Source organism: Pelobates fuscus, chromosome 7, assembly GCF_036172605.1.
Source record: "Pelobates fuscus isolate aPelFus1 chromosome 7, aPelFus1.pri, whole genome shotgun sequence".
NCBI classification, from domain to species: domain Eukaryota; kingdom Metazoa; phylum Chordata; class Amphibia; order Anura; family Pelobatidae; genus Pelobates; species Pelobates fuscus.
Window position 1 is genome coordinate 3,584,395 of NC_086323.1, and position 22,693 is coordinate 3,607,087.

Sequence of the window (22,693 nt, forward strand, 5' to 3'; positions counted from 1 at the left end):
CCCCCACATACACACACACACACCTGCCCCCCATACACACACACACACACACACCTGCCCCCACATACACACACACACACGCCCCCCATACACCCACACACACGCCCCCCATACACACACACACACACACCTGCCCCCCCATACACACACACACACCTGCCCCCCCATACACACACACACACACCTGCCCCCCCCATACACACACCTGCCCCCCCCATACACACACCTGCCCCCCCCATACACACACACACACACACACACGCCCCCCCCATACACACACACACACACCTGCCCCCCCACACACACACCTGCCCCCCCCATACACACACACACACACCTGCCCCCCCACACACACACCTGCCCCCCCCATACACACACACACACCTGCCCCCCCATACACACACACACACACCTGCCCCCCCACACACGCACGCTCCCCCCACACACGCACGCCTGCTCCCCCCACACGCACGCCTGCTCCCCCCACACGCACGCCTGCTCCCCCCACACGCACGCCTGCCCCCCTCACACGCACGCCTGCTCCCCCCACACGCACGCCTGCCCCCCTCACACACGCCTGCACCCCCCCCACACGCCTGCCCCCACACACACGCCTGCCCCCACACACACGCCTGCCCCCACACACACACACGCCTGCACCCCCCCACACACACACGCCTGCACCCCCCCCACACGCACACGCCTGCACCCCCCCCACACGCACACGCCTGCACCCCCCACACACACACACGCCTGCCGCCCCCCACATACGCCTGCCCCCCCCACACACACACACGCCTGCCGCCCCCACACACGCCTGCCCCCCCCACACGCCTGCCCCCCCCACACACGCCTGCCCCCCCCACACACGCCTGCCCCCCCACACACGCCTGCCCCCCCACACACACACGCCTGCCGCCCCCCCCACACACGCCTGCCGCCCCCCCACACACGCCTGCCCCATTTACACACACACCTGCCCCCCCCACACACACGCCTGCCGCCCCCCCCACACACGCCTGCCCCATATACACACACGCCTGCCCCCCCCCACACACACGCCTGCCGCCCCCCCCACACACGCCTGCCCCATATACACACACGCCTGCCCCATATACACACACACCTGCCCCCCCATACACACACCTGCCCCCCATACACACACCTGCCCCCCACACACACACACACACACGCCCCCCATACACACACACACACACCTGCCCCCCAAACACACACACCTGCCCCCCATACACACACACACACACCTGCCCCCCATACACACACACCTGCCCCCCATACATACACACACCTGCCCCCCATACATACACACACACCTGCCCCCCATACATACATACACACACACCTGCCCCCCATACATACACACACACACACCTGGCCCCCCATACATACACACTCACACACCTGGCCCCCCATACATACACACTCACACACCTGGCCCCCCATACATACACACTCACACACCTGGCCCCCCATACATACACACTCACACACCTGGCCCCCCATACATACACACTCACACACCTGGCCCCCCATACATACACACTCACACACCTGGCCCCCCATACATACACACTCACACACCTGGCCCCCCATACATACACACTCACACACCTGGCCCCCCATACATACACACTCACACACCTGGCCCCCCATACATACACACTCACACACCTGGCCCCCCATACATACACACTCACACACCTGGCCCCCCATACATACACACTCACACACCTGGCCCCCCATACATACACACTCACACACCTGGCCCCCCATACATACACACTCACACACCTGGCCCCCCATACATACACACTCACACACCTGGCCCCCCATACATACACACTCACACACCTGGCCCCCCATACATACACACTCACACACCTGGCCCCCCATACATACACACTCACACACCTGGCCCCCCATACACACACACCTGGCCCCCCATACACACACACACACCTGGCCCCCCATACACACACACACACCTGGCCCCCCATACACACACACACACCTGGCCCCCCATACACACTCACACACCTGGCCCCCCATACACACTCACACACCTGGCCCCCCATACACACACACACCTGGCCCCCCATACACACACACACCTGGCCCCCATACACACACACACCTGCCCCCCATACACACACACACACACCTGCCCCCCATACACACACACACACACACCTGCCCCCCATACACACACACACACACACCTGCCCCCCATACACACACACACACACCTGCCCCCCATACACACACACACACACACCTGCCCCCCATACACACACACACACACACCTGCCCCCCATACACACACACACACACACACCTGCCCCCCATACACACACACACACACCTGCCCCCCATACACACACACACACACCTGCCCCCCATACACACACACACACCTGCCCCCCATACACACACACACACCTGCCCCCCATACACACACACACCTGCCCCCCATACACACACACCTGCCCCCCATACACACACACCTGCCCCCCATACACACACACACACCTGCCCCCCATACACACACACACACCTGCCCCCATACACACACACACACCTGCCCCCATACACACACACACCTGCCCCCCATACACACACACACCTGCCCCCCATACACACACACCTGCCCCCCATACACACACACACACACCTGCCCCCATACACACACACACACACACCCCCTATACACACACACACACACACACACACACCTGCCCCCCATACATACACACACACACCTGCCCCCCATACATACACACACACACCTGCCCCCCATACATACACACACACACCTGCCCCCCATACATACACACACACACCTGCCCCCCATACATACACACACACACACCTGGCCCCCATACATACACACTCACACACCTGGCCCCCATACATACACACTCACACACCTGGCCCCCCATACACACTCACACACCTGGCCCCCCATACACACTCACACACCTGGCCCCCCATACACACTCACACACCTGGCCCCCCATACACACACACACCTGGCCCCCCATACACACACACACCTGGCCCCCCATACACACTCACACACCTGGCCCCCCATACACACTCACACACCTGGCCCCCCATACACACTCACACACCTGGCCCCCCATACACACTCACACACCTGGCCCCCCATACACACTCACACACCTGGCCCCCCATACACACTCACACACCTGGCCCCCCATACACACTCACACACCTGGCCCCCATACACACTCACACACCTGGCCCCCATACACACTCACACACCTGGCCCCCATACACACTCACACACCTGGCCCCCATACACACCTGCCCCCCATACTCACACACCTGCCCCCCATACACAGCGCTCACCTTACACATTGTACCACTTACACACACCACTGCTCCTATGCCCTACTACAGCCCCATTTCCCAACAGACCCCAGATATGTTGTCAAACTGTTGTTAAACGGTTTGACTACTTACTCTGGGAGAGGGGCCCGGCACTATTGACACCATAACCACTACACTGAGCTGTAGTGGTTATTGTGTCTGGATTATTTATTTATATAATCTACAAGTGCCCCTCCCGAGATCAGGCTCTGGATTTGCCACGGTGTGTGGTCCAATATCCCTTTTCTACAATGGCAAAGCGTGGAGGAATATGTTGGCGCTAAATAAATACAACAAAGACAAGAGAGCAGATACCAGACTAACCAATTACAGACAGCCGAAGTCAGCGGTGCATGTACCACACCGCTGGCACATCTAAACACCTTGATAGGAATTTCCTGCATAGCCTACAGAGACCTTATGTTAATCAATGAAGGTGCTTTATTGCAGACAGGATTGTTAAGTTGTGGAATCCACAGCCTAGCGTGATTATTTTGACAGTCTGCTTCAGGTGATGTGAGAGATCTTAAGATTGAGAGGCTCTGTAATGACATGGTACAGGTTCTGATAGGGACGGGTAGAAGCTGTAATCTCCGCTGCAAAGTCGGGCCAAAGATGGACATGAAATCCAAGGATTCAGGATAGCACAGCAGGATTGACAATATGAAGAAAGCCCAAGTCTAATCCCAGGTATAAAGGAAACGCCTGCATTTTATAGATCATGTGAAAGGTCATATTATAGGAGTCACTGGTCTCCCTCTGCTCAGCACTGCCTGCTCACAACAGGTTTAGACAGCAGGCAAAGCAACCTGTCCAGCTCATTAATTCCCCATTTTCTGAAGCCAGTGAACCGTTACAGCAGCGACACGCTTTGCTTGGAATCAGATTCAGACGGGTGAAAGCAGACATGATGCAATGACCCAGCTATGAGCCCTTCGCCATAACCCAACTACCATGGAAATATGGCGCAAAAAACGCAAGAAAACGGATGGATTTCCGGGACACGATATCAATGAAAAGATAATATTCTGTACTAAGAGCTTTATACAGTGACCCCTTAACTGTGTGTATTCTGGGAGGGTAACAGTAAATGCGTGCCCATCACATCTAAATCTCAATACTAACCGCGTGCCACCTCTCATCACACCTAAACCTCAATACTAACCGCGTGCCACCTCTCATCACACCTAAACCTCAATACTAACCGCTCATCACACCTAAACCTCAAAACTAACCGCTCATCACACCTAAACCTCAATACTAACCGCTCATCACACCTAAACCTCAATACTAACCGCTCATCACACCTAAACCTCAAAACTAACCGCTCATCACACCTAAACCTCAAAACTAACCGCTCATCACACCTAAACCTCAAAACTAACCGCTCATCACACCTAAACCTCAAAACTAACCGCTCATCACACCTAAACCTCAATACTAACCGCTCATCACACCTAAACCTCAAAACTAACCGCTCATCACACCTAAACCTCAAAACTAACCGCTCATCACACCTAAACCTCAAAACTAACCGCTCATCACACCTAAACCTCAAAACTAACCGCTCATCACACCTAAACCTCAAAACTAACCGCTCATCACACCTAAACCTCAAAACTAACCGCTCATCACACCTAAACCTCAAAACTAACCGCTCATCACACCTAAACCTCAAAACTAACCGCTCATCACACCTAAACCTCAAAACTAACCGCTCATCACACCTAAACCTCAAAACTAACCGCTCATCACACCTAAACCTCAAAACTAACCGCTCATCACACCTAAACCTCAAAACTAACCGCTCATCACACCTAAACCTCAATACTAACCGCTCATCACACCTAAACCTCAATACTAACCGCTCATCACACCTAAACCTCAAAACTAACCGCTCATCACACCTAAACCTCAAAACTAACCGCTCATCACACCTAAACCTCAAAACTAACTGCTTATCACACCTAAACCTCAATACTAACCGCTCATCACACCTAAACCTCAAAACTAACCGCTCATCACACCTAAACCTCAAAACTAACCGCTCATCACACCTAAACCTCAAAACTAACTGCTTATCACACCTAAACCTCAATACTAACCGCTCATCACACCTAAACCTCAAAACTAACTGCTCATCTCACCTAAACCTCAAAACTAACTGCTCATCTCACCTAAACCTCAATACTAACCGCTCATCACACCTAAACCTCAAAACTAACCGCTCATCACACCTAAACCTCAAAACTAACCGCTCATCACACCTAAACCTCAAAACTAACCGCTCATCACACCTAAACCTCAAAACTAACCGCTCATCACACCTAAACCTCAAAACTAACCGCTCATCACACCTAAACCTCAAAACTAACCGCTCATCACACCTAAACCTCAAAACTAACCGCTCATCACACCTAAACCTCAAAACTAACCGCTCATCACACCTAAACCTCAAAACTAACCGCTCATCACACCTAAACCTCAAAACTAACCGCTCATCACACCTAAACCTCAATACTAACCGCTCATCACACCTAAACCTCAATACTAACCGCTCATCACACCTAAACCTCAAAACTAACCGCTCATCACACCTAAACCTCAAAACTAACCGCTCATCACACCTAAACCTCAAAACTAACCGCTCATCACACCTAAACCTCAAAACTAACCGCTCATCACACCTAAACCTCAAAACTAACCGCTCATCACACCTAAACCTCAAAACTAACCGCTCATCACACCTAAACCTCAAAACTAACCGCTCATCACACCTAAACCTCAAAACTAACCGCTCATCACACCTAAACCTCAAAACTAACCGCTCATCACACCTAAACCTCAAAACTAACCGCTCATCACACCTAAACCTCAAAACTAACCGCTCATCACACCTAAACCTCAAAACTAACCGCTCATCACACCTAAACCTCAATACTAACCGCTCATCACACCTAAACCTCAATACTAACCGCTCATCACACCTAAACCTCAAAACTAACCGCTCATCACACCTAAACCTCAAAACTAACCGCTCATCACACCTAAACCTCAAAACTAACTGCTTATCACACCTAAACCTCAATACTAACCGCTCATCACACCTAAACCTCAAAACTAACTGCTCATCTCACCTAAACCTCAAAACTAACTGCTCATCTCACCTAAACCTCAAAACTAACTGCTCATCTCACCTAAACCTCAAAACTAACTGCTCATCACACCTAAACCTCAATACTAACCGCGTGCTCCCGCTCATCAAACTTAAACCCAGGGACGTATTTGCCGCAAGGCAAACAAGGCATATGCCTTGGGCGACACTTTCCAGGGGGCGGCAAAAAAACACCTCCCCCAAATACCTGGCGGCTAACAGTACAGGCAGGCGGCTAAGTAAAAATCCACGCGGGCGGCGCTGGCAAGGGAGCACTAATTTATGAGCTCTCTGCTCAGCTCCTTTGCACGCCGCAGAGTGATGCCGACAGCCGGAATATGACGTCATATTCCGGCTCCCGGCATCACTGCGGTGCGTGAGGGAGCTGAGCAGAGACAGCTCACTAATCAGTGCTGCCTGCCCACATGGATTCTTCGCCAGCGCTGCCTGCCCACATTGATTCTTAGTTAGTCGCCCGCCTGCCTCCCTTCCTGCCAGAAGGGACCCCAGAAAAACAAAGGTAAGGAAGCTGGGTGGATTTAAAAAAAAAAAAAAAACATAATCAGTTAATGTTTGGGGAGGGGAGGGGAGAGGAGGGGGCTGTCAGTGTGTGTCTGTCTGAGTCATTGTGTGTGTGTGTGAATGTGAGTGATTGTGTATGTATGTGTGTGTATGTCTGTCAGTGTGTGGCTGCAGGGACATGTCTTCCGCGAGGCAAACGAGGCATCTGCCTTGGGCGGCACTTTGCAGGGGGCAGCAAAAAAAGCCGCCCCCCCAAACGCCCAGGCAGATCCCTTGCTTGCCTCGCATCCAGAGGGGCCACTTTTGAGCCCCCCCCCCCCCCCGATGCGGGCAGCGAGGGAGCATACACTTCTTGCTCAGCCCCCTCTGCGCCGCTTAATGAAGCCGGGAGCCGGAATATGACGTCGGATCGGCTCCCGGCATCACTAAGCGCCGCCAACTCAGCCTGTGCGCCCCTTGCCTGCCCAACCAGCAGCACCACTGGACAGGTAAGCAATCCACTCCAGTTCTCCCAGGGAGGCTGGGTGGATTTAAAAGAAGATAAAAATAATCATTTGTAAGTGTTGGGAGAAATGTGCGTGCGTCTGTGAGTGAATGTGTGTGCGTCTGAGTGTGTGTTCAAGTAATAGTGTGTATGTGTCATTGTCAGTGTATATGAGAGTGTGTCTGTCAATGAGTGTATGCGTCTGTCAGTGAGTGAGCGTTTGTCAAAGTGCGGCCTTGACAAGAAGGGGTGGGGAAAATTAAAAATGGGGGTGGGGGGGGGGTGCCTGAGCACCGTCCTGCCTAGGGCAGCCCAAATCCTAAATACACCACTGCCTAAACCTCAACACTAACCGCGTGCCACCGCTCATCACACCTAAACCTCAACACTAACCGCGTGCCACCGCTCATCACACCTAAACCTCAACACTAACCGCGTGCCACCGCTCATCACACCTAAACCTCAACACTAACCGCGTGTTACCGATCATTACAGCTAAACGCCGTTGCTGCGCTCGCAGGTCCAGCCGTTGCTGCGCTCGCAGGTCCAGCCGTTGCTGCGCTCGCAGGTCCAGCCGTTGCTGCGCTCGCAGGTCCAGCCGTTGCTGCGCTCGCAGGTCCAGCCGTTGCTGCGCTCGCAGGTCCAGCCGTTGCTCGCAGCGAGCAGGTCTAACCGTAGTTAGGCAGAGTTCTGTGTAGGTATATTTGGGTTGAACTTTGATACATTTCCCAGAGATTACAATATGTTTTGTCCTTACCTGTGATAACATTAATGTCAGGGTATTCATTCTCGCATAGTGCGACTGCTTTACTGTCCTTTTCGAACGCCTCTCGGAGCTCTTTCTTCACAGCAGCTGAACCACACAAACGATACAATCCAACAACCTAAAAAATGTTATGTAGCAATCATTACCTTTACAACAAGATGAAACACTGTTACACAGAATGCACCCTACCGTCCCGGAGCCATAAGCAGCATAGGCCCCTATTAAAGGAGCTTCACTAGGTGAAGAATAAAGTACACAGCCCTACATGAATATTTACGTACAGACAGATCCCTACTACCAGGCATACACACTGCCCTTTCCTCAGAGGAAACAGCGACCAGTTAATACCAACCTCAACTTGCATTCATTAATCTAGAAAATTAGGGGATGTCCAGAACACCATTTTTGTTCTGTAATTCCAGAGAAATGAGAGTTCACAACAGGGATGTATGGGAAATGCCACCAGACAACGGAATCCCATGAGCCGTTATCTTCCCCAATATTCTGGAAAAAACAGCCATTTACCTGCGTAGTCACCCAGCCTGCCTCCATATAGTTTAGATTTTGGAGAAGCTATACCACATTAGTTTTATTTCCCAAATTCTAAAACCATTAAACTAATTAAATAAGAGTGTTTTCTTCTGAAGATCTAGTTCAGTCTCACATATTCAACAAAACGCACACCAATCCATTCGCTCAGTTATCAATCATTAGTGAGATATTCCCAGCAGCGCAGTTAGAAGAATATTACCTGACAACCTCTCTTTTCAATCTCTGTGATGCATTTATTCATGAGAAGGGGGACCTTGAATCCTGCATTTTCTTTTTCAACCACTTTTCGAGCTTCTACCCCAAATATTATTGGCTCCCGATCAACGCCAAGACGATCCAAGGAATTGTCCCACTGTTCCATAAGATTAAGCTTAACATAGATTAAACCACGAGGTTCCAATTTCACAGCAAGCTGGTGTGTTTTTATCACCCGAAAAAGTGATGGGAGAACAACTGTACCATGGCAACAAACTCTATTTTTCTTCGGTGCTGGATCCCAACTAAAGACGACCAACTTCAAGTGCTGTGCGTTCTCCAACTCTATGTTAAACGTGTGATCCATGTCAAGAAACGTTGTCCTGCAAGTGAGCAGTGCAGTCCTCGCTTTGTTTACAGAATCCACTTGAATTGCACAAAATACATCTTTTGAGTCTATTCTTGGTGGTTTTAAGTCCTCGGCTCCATAAAAATGAGCACTCATTAGTCCTGATACATAATGAAAGCACTTGGGTTGATCAGAAAAGCTATAATGGCGAAAGGCATCAATGTCAATCTCGTTTTTTACACTACTTATTGGAAGTACTTCTTTTCCCTTTGCGGACCTGCTCTCAGAGACGTGTTTGCCAGATTTGGCAATGAGCTCAGGAGAGTCGCCATCACTGAGGTAACCTCCTTTACTCGAGGAGTTGGAAGAGTCACAACGTTTCTTCCGGTAGTTCTGCTGGGACGATACACTGCTGTCCAGGTGGTAACGGCTGATGACATTTCTGCTGGCAGCCGTAGAATTCCCAGGCGAAGGTAAGGCTGATGTATGGCTCTCACGTAGGACGTTCCCTTTCAATACAGAAGCTGTGTGGTCAGAACCTGCACTGCTTGATGTCCCTCGAACACTCAGCTTACGGCTTAACTCAGGAATCTTCTTCATCTTCATAGACAGTTTCCGTACAGTTCTTGGGGATTTAATTTTATCCGGAAGAGACCAACTAATGCTGCTGCCTTTTTTCAAAGGGTTGGGACTAGACGGAGGAGAAAATTCAGTCCCAGATGCGGACATACTTTTGCTTGGACTTGGAACTCCAGATCCTTAAATAAATAAATAAATTAACACGTGAAAACACTCAATACAAATGCCTGACCCCAATAGAACAGGAATTCCCATCAAACAATGTGAAATAATTAGGGATTAATATATTTGTGCAAATGACTAAAGCCGTAACCTCACTCTACTAGTTTGATCCACAAAATAATGTCAATTGGAAATGCTGGGGCTCCTTCCTAGAGCCTGAACACAGTCAGTATTATTTACTAAACTCAGATTTTTCCCAATTTAAATCAAAATAGAGAAACGTTGGTAGAATTATCTGATCGTTTATATGGAAAGCCTATTGATGCGTTTGTTGACCCTGTTTATCTACCCAAATCAATAAGAGCAGTGTTATCCACACAGAGACACACGTACGTCTAACAATGAAGAAGCGATGCACAGACTGCAGAGATAACGCCACCATTTCCTCTCTCATGTTTGGTTTAACATCCTTTTAAAGGGTTAAATAACATGCGTGGCACATGCTGGCAGTGAACAATCTCACTCATTGTATCTGCACAGAAGGATCTATTTAGAAAGATTCTGTGCAAGAAACGGAAAGCAGCCGTCACCAGATGTGGCCAATTAAACTCCTTGTATGGAATGGAGCAGAGAGGCCCCTCCGCTGCAGGATCTGAATAAGGAGAATGAGCTCACTCACACTTAAAGGGACATTCCATGCGCTCGCAAGTCAATGTAAACAGGAGTAGAGATCCTATGCAGTGAATTTGTGAAAGCAGGGCTCCCCCTGTGCTGCTCTCCACCCGGCTTATTGGAGGGGTAGCTCAAGGAATGACTGGGAGTCGCAGTTTGCTTTCTAGCACTGCAATCCACAGGTTTCCCAGGGTTCTCCAGGCTTGGCTACAATGAGCTGTGTGTCACAGCTATATGAGTTCCGGGGAGAATATTGGCCAGCCGGAGAGACATTGAGCAAATCTTTATTTTAAATAAATGCATTCTTTAAATTAAAATCTAAACTGTTCCTATGAATGGCGTATTGCGGACATGCCGCACATAAAGATGTCCTAAGACAACTAACACAAGTGACATATATGAAACCTTACACCGCAAGCAGGGATGGGCACACGATATCCACTCCCAGCCCAGAACGTACACTTTTCTTACCCGCATCCGTAGGAATCTCCTGCACAGGTTGCTCTGTCGATGCTCGGCACACAGCTCGGAGCTTGGGAGGCTGGAGACCATAGTCCAAAGAATGTAATGAATCTACAGGCCGACTCTCACCGCTCAGAGACACTGGCCCCCCACACACCGGCTTATCACATGGGTACGAATCATCATCTTCTGGGATGGGATTGTACCAAATCTCTCCCTCATCATCAGCGTCATTGTCCTCACACACAGGCATTGGAGTCGCTGGGTTCTCAATGCTCAGCTCAGGCGATCTGCTGAGGCTCTCTGCTCCAACATTTAATATGGGAGACAAACGGTCTTTAGTGTTCAGAGTCTGGGAAGGGAAAGTCTCGCCCCGAGATGGGTATTGGGGAGTATTCTGCGTTAGCCAGTTCTTTTTCTTCGACACAGTAATCAGATTTTTCTGCAGATTTTGTTCATTTTCCTCTGTGACTGTAATATCCCTTCTGATAATCGATGATGTATAGATATTTTCAATTAAATCTATAAAAAAAAAAAAAAATTTCAATAAAAATCAATTACACAGAGGTCTGAGGGGCTGACGATTAATAATACAGAGAGCTAGATCCGTTATCTATGGATGTCAGAATATCTGCTGATTGAGACACAAAGCCATCAATTACAGGTATTTCTGGAATCACAAATAAAGATACTCTCCCTAAAAACTGGTCGTCCCATTCTCTATAGATTGTAAGCTTGTGAGACGAGCTCGCTCTCTATGCCTTGTGTTTCTCCATCCCCATTCTCTATAGATTGTAAGCTTGTGAGCCGAGCTCTCTCTATGCCTTTTGTTTCTCCATCCCCATTCTCTATAGATTGTAAGCTTGTGAGCGGAGCAGTCTCTATGCCTTGTGTTTCCCCATCCCCAATAGATTGTAAGCTTGTGAGCCGAGCTTTCTATACTTTGTGTTTCTCCGTCACCCATTCTCTATAGATTGTAAGCTTCTGAGCCGAGCTCTCTCTATACCTTGTGTTTCCCTGTCCCCGATTCTAAATAGATTGTAAGCTTGTGATCCAAGTTCTCTCTATACCTTGTTTCCCTGTCCCCCATTCTAAATAGATTGTAAACTTGTGAGACAAGCTCTCTCTATGCCTTGTGTTTAGCCTGTCCACATTCTCAATAGATTGTAAGCCGAGCTCTACCTGTACCTTGTGTTTCCCCTGTCCCCCATTCCCTCTAGAATATAAGATTGTGAGTCGAGCTCCCTATATAAAAAACTCATATGATGGTAAGAGTGCGGCTACGTTGGATTACGCTCATGCCATCTCTCTCTGGGGTCAGTTTGTATACACTGCTTTGCAGGAAGTGTTGCCAGTTCTGTTTTTGCCAGACATGCTATTTGAAGTACTAACAGAGAGTCTTTGACATGACGGGGAGCAGGATACCACAGGCACGTTTACACATGTAACACATTCCAGGAACAGCGCAGTAAATAAAGTCACTGAATGGGTTTCTCATTAACCAGAGACGGCTGGAAACTCTACCGTCAGAAAACAACCCTAGTCATTCCGCACTGGCAACTGCTGGAATTACAGTACTGGCCCACCCACTGCAGACGCCAATCCACTCCCTGCGCCTCCACTGCAGACGCCAATCCACTCCCTGCGCCTCCACTGCAGACGCCAATCCACTCCCTGCGCCTCCACTGCAGACGCCAATCCACTCCCTGCGCCTCCACTGCAGACGCCAATCCACTCCCTGCGCCTCCACTGCAGACGCCAATCCACTCCCTGCGCCTCCACTGCAGACGCCAATCCACTCCCTGCGCCTCCACTGCAGACGCTAATCCACTCCACTTGGCTCCTATATGACCAGCTTAGAGGATGGATGGTATCACAACCACCGGCCGAACAATCACTAAAATTATCCCAAACACTGCTCAAATGGAAGTAAAAATATCCATGTGTGAAGAATCCGGACACAAAGGGTTAAAAGTGGAGTAATTCCCATGGAAATGACATGACTTTCCTGCAGATTGTTATTATCGGCATGTATATAGCGCCAACTTATTCAGCAGCGCTTTACAATATTATAACTTGTATTGTTAAATCTAACAATAAATGAGACTTAGAAAATGTTACAGGAACAATAGGTAGAAGAGAACAGTGCTCAAACGAGCTTAGTCTAGCCCCCACATAATGGCCATTGGAGTCATTTTATAGAGTAAGACACAGCCGCCCAACGCAGAGAATACAGAGCACTGCCTGCCGCAACCATATACCATCCTCCAGATAAACACCGCCCTGTGTGTTTCACGGAAACGGGAGTTTAACAGCCCTGACCCACCGCGCGGCGAGCGAACCCTCAGCCCTGACCCACCGCGCGGCGAGCGAACCCTCAGCCCTGACCCACCGCGCGGCGAGCGAACCCTCAGCCCTGACCCACCGCGCGGCGAGCGAACCCTCAGCCCTGACCCACCGCGCGGCGAGCGAACCCTCAGCCCTGACCCACCGCGCGGCGAGCGAACCCTCAGCCCTGACCCACCGCGCGGCGAGCGAACCCTCAGCCCTGACCCACCGCGCGGCGAGCGAACCCTCAGCCCTGACCCACCGCGCGGCGAGCGAACCCTCAGCCCTGACCCACCGCGCGGCGAGCGAACCCTCAGCCCTGACCCACCGCGCGGCGAGCGAACCCTCAGCCCTGACCCACCGCGCGGCGAGCGAACCCTCAGCCCTGACCCACCGCGCGGCGAGCGAACCCTCAGCCCTGACCCACCGCGCGGCGAGCGAACCCTCAGCCCTGACCCACCGCGCGGCGAGCGAACCCTCAGCCCTGACCCACCGCGCGGCGAGCGAACCCTCAGCCCTGACCCACCGCGCGGCGAGCGAACCCTCAGCCCTGACCCACCGCGCGGCGAGCGAACCCTCAGCCCTGACCCACCGCGCGGCGAGCGAACCCTCAGCCCTGACCCACCGCGTGGCGAGCGAACCCTCAGCCCTGACCCATCGCGTGGCGAGCGAACCCTCAGCCCTGACCCACCGCGTGGCGAGCGAACCCTCAGCCCTGACCCACCGCGTGGCGAGCGAACCCTCAGCCCTGACCCACCGCGTGGCGAGCGAACCCTCAGCCCTGACCCATCGCGTGGCGAGCGAACCCTCAGCCCTGACCCATCGCGTGGCGAGCGAACCCTCAGCCCTGACCCATCGCGTGGCGAGCGAACCCTCAGCCCTGACCCATCGCGTGGCGAGCGAACCCTCAGCCCTGACCCACTGCGTGGCGAGCGAACCCTCAGCCCTGACCCACTGCGTGGCGAGCGAACCCTCAGCCCTGACCCATCGCGTGGCGAGCGAACCCTCAGCCCTGACCCACTGCGTGGCGAGCGAACCCTCAGCCCTGACCCACTGCGTGATGTGCAAATACTCAGCGCAATGTTGCACACAGAGGTTTCAGAAATCCACATGAATGCCAGGGTGGGCACACAGGGCAATGTGCTGTCACCCAATACAAGGAATGGGGAATTGAGACATAGAATCTGGTCACATTTCCAGGTGGAAATCATTCAACGTAAATATTACTCCCAACTCCAGGAAAATCCAAACTGGATGAACCAGAAACAGTCACATGTAGGAGCCCCGGCTCCTTTATAATATTCTGTGAACAGCCAGGTTTTTATCAAAAATACAATATACTACATGGGAACAATAGGGAATTCCTCACAACGGAACAAAATATTACTACTAGAGAACCAACACCCATCAATCAGAGCTACATCCAAATACAGTTACTTAATATTCTATATATAATTTATATAAAGAGAGCTTACAGGAAACATATTTAACCCCTTAAGGACCAAACTTCTGGAATAAAAGGGAATCATGACATGTCACACATGTCATGTGTCCTTAAGGGGTTAAACCGCAGTCATTCCATTCTCACCAGCTGGTGCATAGAGAAGTCTAGAAATACATTTATATCAAAGCCTGCCGCTGCCGACCTGCACTGCCACCCTGCCTAGCACCTGTTCCTAAAAAATGTTTTTGTTTTTTTAAAATCACATTCTGTATTGTAGGTACTAACCTCGCTACATGATCTGATCCTTTATCATCCAAAGCTCTGTGCAATCCAGGGACCCCCGGACTTGTTCAAGCCTACAATACTGTGTGACCCGCCCCGTTACATGCTCTGCATTCTACCAGACTCTCCCCCCGGTACAGGCACCGCATTCTACCAGACTCTCCCCGCGGTTACAGGCACCGCATTCTACCAGACTCTCCCCGCGGTTACAGGCACCGCATTCTACCAGACTCTCCCCGCGGTTACAGGCACCGCATTCTACCAGACTCTTCCCCCCCCCGTTACAGGCACCGCATTCTACCAGACTCTTCCCCCCGTTACAGGCACCGCATTCTACCAGACTCTTCCTCCCGTTACAGGCACCGCATTCTACCAGACTCTTCCCCCCCCGTTACAGGCACCGCATTCTACCAGACTCTTCCCCCCGTTACAGGCACCGCATTCTACCAGACTCTTCCTCCCGTTACAGGCACCGCATTCTACCAGACTCTTCCCCCCCCCGTTACAGGCACCGCATTCTACCAGACTCTTCCCCCCGTTACAGGCACCGCATTCTACCAGACTCTTCCTCCCGTTACAGGCACCGCATTCTACCAGACTCTTCCCCCCGTTACAGGCACCGCATTCTACCAGACTCTTCCCCCCGTTACAGGCACCGCATTCTACCAGACTCTTCCCCCCGTTACAGGCACCGCATTCTACCAGACTCTTCCCCCCGTTACAGGCACCGCATTCTACCAGACTCTTCCCCCCCGTTACAGGCACCGCATTCTACCAGACTCTTCCCCCCCGTTACAGGCACCGCATTCTACCAGACTCTTCCCCCCCGTTACAGGCACCGCATTCTACCAGACTCTTCCCCCCCGTTACAGGCACCGCATTCTACCAGACTCTTCCCCCCCGTTACAGGCACCGCATTCTACCAGACTCTTCCCTCCCGTTACAGGCACCGCATTCTACCAGACTCTTCCCCCCCGTTACAGGCACCGCATTCTACCAGACTCTTCCCCCCCGTTACAGGCACCGCATTCTACCAGACTCTTCCCCCCGTTACAGGCACCGCATTCCACCAGACTCTTCCCCCCCGTTACAGGCACCGCATTCTACCAGACTCTTCCCCCCCGTTACAGGCACCGCATTCTACCAGACTCTTCCCCCCGTTACAGGCACCGCATTCCACCAGACTCTTCCCCCCGTTACAGGCACCACATTCTACCAGACTCTCCCCCCGTTACAGGCACCGCATTCTACCAGACTCTCCCCCTCCCCCGTTACAGGCACTGCATTCTACCAGACCCCCCCTACTCCCTTTACATGCACCGCATTCTACCAGACCCCCCGCCCTGTAATATTGTTGGATACTTACAAGGTTTATGTGCGACCTTAATGTTTACGCATTAAATAGCTATTACCGTATATACTCGAGTATAAGCCGAGTTTTTTAGCACATTTTTTGTGCTAAAAAACCCCAACTCGGCTTATACTCGAGTCAATAGTCACAGACTGGGGCTGTGGTGGCTGTAAGAGAGTTTACTTACCTCTCCTGCAGCTCCTGTCAGCTCTCTCCTCCTCCGCGCCGTCCGTTCAGCACCTTGGTCAGCTCCCAGTGTAAGTCTCGCGAGAGCCGCGGCTCTCGCGAGACTTACAGTGGGAGCTGACAGAGGGAGCTGCACGGACGGCGCAGAGGAGGAGAGAGCTGACAGGAGCTGCAGGAGAGGTAAGTAACATCTCTCACAGCCCCCACAGCCCCCCACTGAACTGCCAATGCTGGACCACCAGGGAAGGAGAGCCCCCCTCCCTGCCATGTATCAAGCAGGGAGGGGGGACGAAAAAAAAATAATTAGTAGTAATAAAAAAAAGAAAAATTTAATAATAATACAAAAATAATAAAAAATTAAATTAAATAAATAAAAATATTAAATAATAATAAAAAAATATTAAAATAATAATAATAATAAAAAAATTGCCCATCCCCCACCAAGGCTCTGCAACACACACACTGCACTCATACACTCACGCTGCACTCATACACACACGCTGCACTCATACACACACGCTGCACTCATATACACACGCTGCATTCATATACACACGCTGCATTCATATACACACGCTGCACTCATACACACGCTGCACTCATACACACGCTGCACTCATACACACGCTGCACTCATACACACGCTGCACTCATACACACGCTGCACTCATACACACGCTGCACTCATACACACACACTGCATTCATTATACACACACTGTAAATAAATATTCAATTAATATATTTTTTTTTAGGATCTAATTTTATTTAGAAATTTACCAGTAGCTGCTGCATTTCTCACCCTAGTCTTATACTCGAGTCAATAAGTTTTCCCAGTTTTTTGGGGTAAAATTAGGGGCCTCGGCTTATATTCGGGTCGGCTTATACTCGAGTATATACGGTAGTTAACTGAAAACCAATTGCAAGATGTAAGGCAAAATAGTATTCGTAAAACTATAGTGTTTCTTTAATAAATGACTACAATTCAGCTACATTTTGTTTTACATTTCTACCATTCATGGTTTAGTGAAGAGACCATCGATTACTCTTTGTGGTAAAGCAGCGTTTAAATAAATACAAGGATTCTGCGTTGTCAGGAGAGCGGTTTAAAGCGAAGACAATATTAAACAGTATATAATGAATGAGGGCATGATGGAGAGGCTCCAACCCACCCCAACACGGAGTTCATGTCTATTTTCACATGAAATGAATGCTGTGCCCATGTTTAGGCATAAAGCTGTGTTATCCCCCAAGAAGTCTATGAAACTGCACAAGGACACGCAGGTTTTTCAGTGCATTTTTTGCCATTCCCACGCCTCTGGCGGCATACAAACCATTGGGGGAGGGCGAGGGGGATATTTGCATGGCTGCAGGCGAGCTCTAATATCCCCAAAGTGACCCAAAGAACAAAATAGTTGTAGAGGAGGACACTTTCCAAATCTTCTAGAAATATGAAGCTTAGCCAGGACCGAGAGCGCTCACACGTTCTCCATTTCAGGAATGCGCAGAACACACACACGTTCTAAACGGAACCACATCCAGGTACCTACAAGTTGCCCTCGCTACGAAGCGATAAATTCTCCCAAATTCTCTGCTAACCCTGGGACTTGTAGCAACAACTCAAAATTCCAGTCCTTTTCAGCCTACGGCAGTTTGTTTGGCACGAGACGGTACTGCGGGATGGATTTACAATTTACACAAAAAGGCAAAAGAGTTTAACTGAGGGTTTGGGGGAAAACAAAACACGTAGCCGAGTTTTAAATGCAAAACGTCTGCACACAAAGTGTTGGAATAAATATTTCCCCAAGACAGTGGGACCGAGACAGCATTATGTTGGAGGCTCTGTGACAAGGGACCGCACTCGGCGATCGGAGCATTCCAGGGGAGATAATACACTAGATTTCGATTTAACCCCTTCTCTGATCTGTCCATCTGGCAACGAGGAATTAACGTTCTCATAGCGACCGTTTGATTTCTCTGATCAGGAAGTCCGACATTTTTACACTAATATACAAAACGCTGAGCCATAGATTTGATATTTCAAGTGGGAGAAATCTCTTGGCAGTAAGGGCACAAAACAAATACAAACAGGTAAAAGGAGTATTTTCCTCGCATTTAGATTGGATTCTTAGTCAACTGATGTGAGTACATTTCTGGGCTCCAGGTAACAAGTGTGCTAAAGGATCACTATAGGGTCGGGAGCAAAAACATGTATTCCTGATCCTACAGTGCTAAACTAACCGCCCCCCCCCCCTCCCTCCCTCCCTCCCTCCCAACCCTCCTATAAAAAGATTAAAACTCACCTTATTTCGACACGCTACAGGAGCAGGCAACAGGAAGAGGAGAAGCAGGAGAAACGGCCCACATGGAGCTAAAATGGCCGACGGACACTCCACGTTAATACAGCGAGGGGCAACCTGCGCGCACGCGACTGAGGCCCAGGCTGAGAACTCCCAGCCCCCAGAACGGAAAGTCCCGTGACCGAGCCCCAAAGGCGGCGGACCGGTCGGCACGGAGCTGGCTCTGACCTCTGGATTTGGGGGTGGTCCAGAGAATATGCCCCTACATCTGAGAGCCCTGTGGCGCTACAGGGTGCGGACTCCTCGGCGGACCGGTGGCCGGAGGGACGCACATGGCGCCCATGTATGAGACCGGAGGCGGGAGAAGCACGTCGGGACTGGAGCTCCAGGGGGGCTCTGCTGCAGCTGGGGAGGTGCAGGAGGCTGGAGCCCTGGCTGATCCTACAGGGGGGGGGGGGGGGGAGAGAAGCTAGACAACTGTGGCCTCTGAGTGCCCACCTCAAGGTGGAGCTTACCGCGGGCACGGACGCAAGCCTTGGGGGGGTAGGAGGGGGACCTGCCGTGACAGGAGGAGCTGGGGGGACTCAGGTGGGAACAACTGTCCCACTGAGCGCACACAAACCCCATAATAACCTACGGCGCAGCCATACTGGAGAGTAGCCCGCGGACACACTAACTAAGCAGCTGGAAGTCTTACACTGGACAGTCCTCTCACACAGGGGGCCGAAATCACCCGGTCCAGTGAAGCAACTCAAATTTTCCAATTTATTTTTTTTTTTCCCTTCTTTTTCTTATACCTGCATTGTGTAAGACGGCTCAAAGGATTGACAGGGCCACCTTGTATAGCATTATATATATATATATATATATATATATATATATATTATTATTATTAATATTATTATTATTATTATTCTAAAATTGCATTTACTTCCTAATGCAAGAGATCAATATAAATATGCATGTCCTTCCTGAATGCAGGGAATAATATTCAAATCTCCACACTAATAAATGTTCATACATTGCATATGTTCTCTTCTAATCTATATAGATCTTTGTCAGAGAACAGACCGCGCAATAGAGTATGATCATTTCATTTCGAATTCATATGGCGGCTCGCCTAACTAGAGTTTGATGCATACTAGGATGTTCTGTCTATACACATTTTTAAATTCATGATTGCTGCGAAAATGTTCTTACTCTGTCATGTAGAAACGGTTTAAGTTGCCAGCGGAAATTGCACATTTGTTTTGCTTAAAAATGCAAAAATGCTCCTACAGGGGCTAAAATTTACTGTTACTTGCTTAGTCAATGAGCCTTTTACGTCACGGCTTAATTGCTCTATATTTGCCCTTCGCATCAGCTTCAGATTGCATATGCTATACATGGCTGTTCACTACAATAACCAGGCGATTGCATTATAAGACGTAAACCAATCCGATTCAATCTAAACATTGCAATAACCATGCACATTGAGGCATACGTATATGCTATCAGCTCTGACGACTATGCTCTCATTTTGCGATTAATACTGTTAATAGGATTCTTCATCTCAACGCGACGCATGTCTCGTATAATGTTACCATATGCGATTACCGTACCGCACAATGTATTGAATTTCATTAAATGCCTGTAGATTCTAACATATATGCCTCTGCGCAGGCAACCATATACTACATCTATCACCCGGTATTATGCCTTTTTTGTGACGTCAATAAAAATATTCAAAAAAAAAAAAATACAAAAAAAAAAAAAAAAAACTCACCTTTGGGAGTCTGCCGGCACTGGCTCTGCCCCCTTTGTGACATCAAACTGTCCGATGTTTAGACAACTGTGCAGCACTGACCCAGGAAGCACCTCCAGGGCCATCTAAGGAGTGGCCACATGGAGGTGTCAATGTAAACACTGTCTTTTCTCTGAAAATGCCTGAAGGGAGCCATTATACTCTCAACTGTAGTTTTGGTGACTATAGGGTCCCTTTAAGCGGTATACTATACACTATGCTGTAGTTGTTTTGGTGACTATAGGGTCCCTTTAAGCGGTATACTATACACTAAGCCAGGGGTAGGCAACCTTCGGCTCTACAGATGTTGTGGACTACATCTCCCTTGATGCTTTGCCAGCAATATGGCTGTAAAAGCATTATGGGAGATGTAGTCCAAAACATCTGTAGAGCCGAAGGTTGCCTACCCCTGCACTAAGCTGTAGTTGTTTTGGCGACTATAGTGTCCCTTTAAGCGGTATACTATACACTAAGCTGTAGTTGTTTTGGTGACTATAGGGTCCCTTTAAGCGGTATACTATACACTAAGCCAGGGGTAGGCAACCTTCGGCTCTACAGATGTTGTGGACTACATCTCCCTTGATGCTTTGCCAGCAATATGGCTGTAAAAGCATTATGGGAGATGTAGTCCAAAACATCTGTAGAGCCGAAGGTTGCCTACCCCTGCACTAAGCTGTAGTTGTTTTGGCGACTATAGTGTCCCTTTAAGCGGTATACTATACACTAAGCTGTAGTTGTTTTGGTGACAATAGTGACCCTTTAAGCGGTATACTATACACTAAGCTGTAGTTTTGGTGACTATATGGTCCCTTTAAGCGGTATACTATACACTAAGCTGTAGTTGTTTTGGTGACTATATGGTCCCTTTAAGCGGTATACTATACACTAAGCTGTAGTTGTTTTGGTGACTATAGTGTCCCTTTAAGCGGTATACTATACACTAAGCTGTAGTTGTTTTGGCGACTATAGTGTCCCTTTAAGCGGTATACTATACACTATGCTGTAGTTGTTTTGGTGAGTATAGTGTCCCTTTAAGCGGTATACTATACATTAAGCTGTAGTTGTTTTGGCGACTATAGGGTCTCTTTAAGCGGTATACTATACACTAAGCTGTAGTTGTTTTGGAGACTATAGTGTCCCTTTAAGCGGTATACTATACACTATGCTGTAGTTGTTTTGGTGACTATAGGGTCCCTTTAAGCGGTATACTATACACTAAGCTGTAGTTGTTTTGGTGACTATAGGGTCCCTTTAAGCGGTATACTATACATTAAGCTGTAGTTGTTTTGGCGACTATAGGGTCCCTTTAAGCGGTATACTATACACTATGCTGTAGTTGTTTTGGTGACTATAGTGTCCCTTTAAGCGGTATACTATACACTAAGCTGTAGTTGTTTTGGTGACTATAGTGTCCCTTTAAGCGGTATACTATACATTAAGCTGTAGTTGTTTTGGCGACTATAGGGTCCCTTTAAGCGGTATACAATACATTAAGCTGTAGTTGTTTTGGTGACTAGTGTCCCTTTAAGCGGTATACTATACATTAAGCTGTAGTTGTTTTGGTGACTATAGTGTCCTTTTAAGCTGTATACTATACACTAAGCTGTAGTTGTTTTGGTGACTATAGTGTCCCTTTAAGCGGTATACTATACACTAAGCTGTAGTTGTTTTGGTGAATATAGTGTCCCTTTAAGCGGTATACTATACAC

The 22,693-nt window shown here is 49.6% G+C and overlaps 1 protein-coding gene across 1 annotated transcript in view; it reads right to left on the reverse strand.

Moving 5' to 3' along the window:
* The window catches only part of SYDE2 (synapse defective Rho GTPase homolog 2), a 56,458-nt gene that overhangs the window by 26,375 nt on the left and 7,390 nt on the right, over positions 1–22,693 (reverse strand). The window contains exons 2-4 of the mRNA XM_063427639.1: positions 11,321–11,833; positions 9,092–10,194; positions 8,332–8,458 (exon numbers count right to left, since the gene is read on the reverse strand). Coding sequence (XP_063283709.1) covers positions 8,332–8,458; positions 9,092–10,194; positions 11,321–11,833 — 1,743 coding nt within the window. The remainder of the gene's footprint in view (positions 1–8,331; positions 8,459–9,091; positions 10,195–11,320; positions 11,834–22,693) is intronic.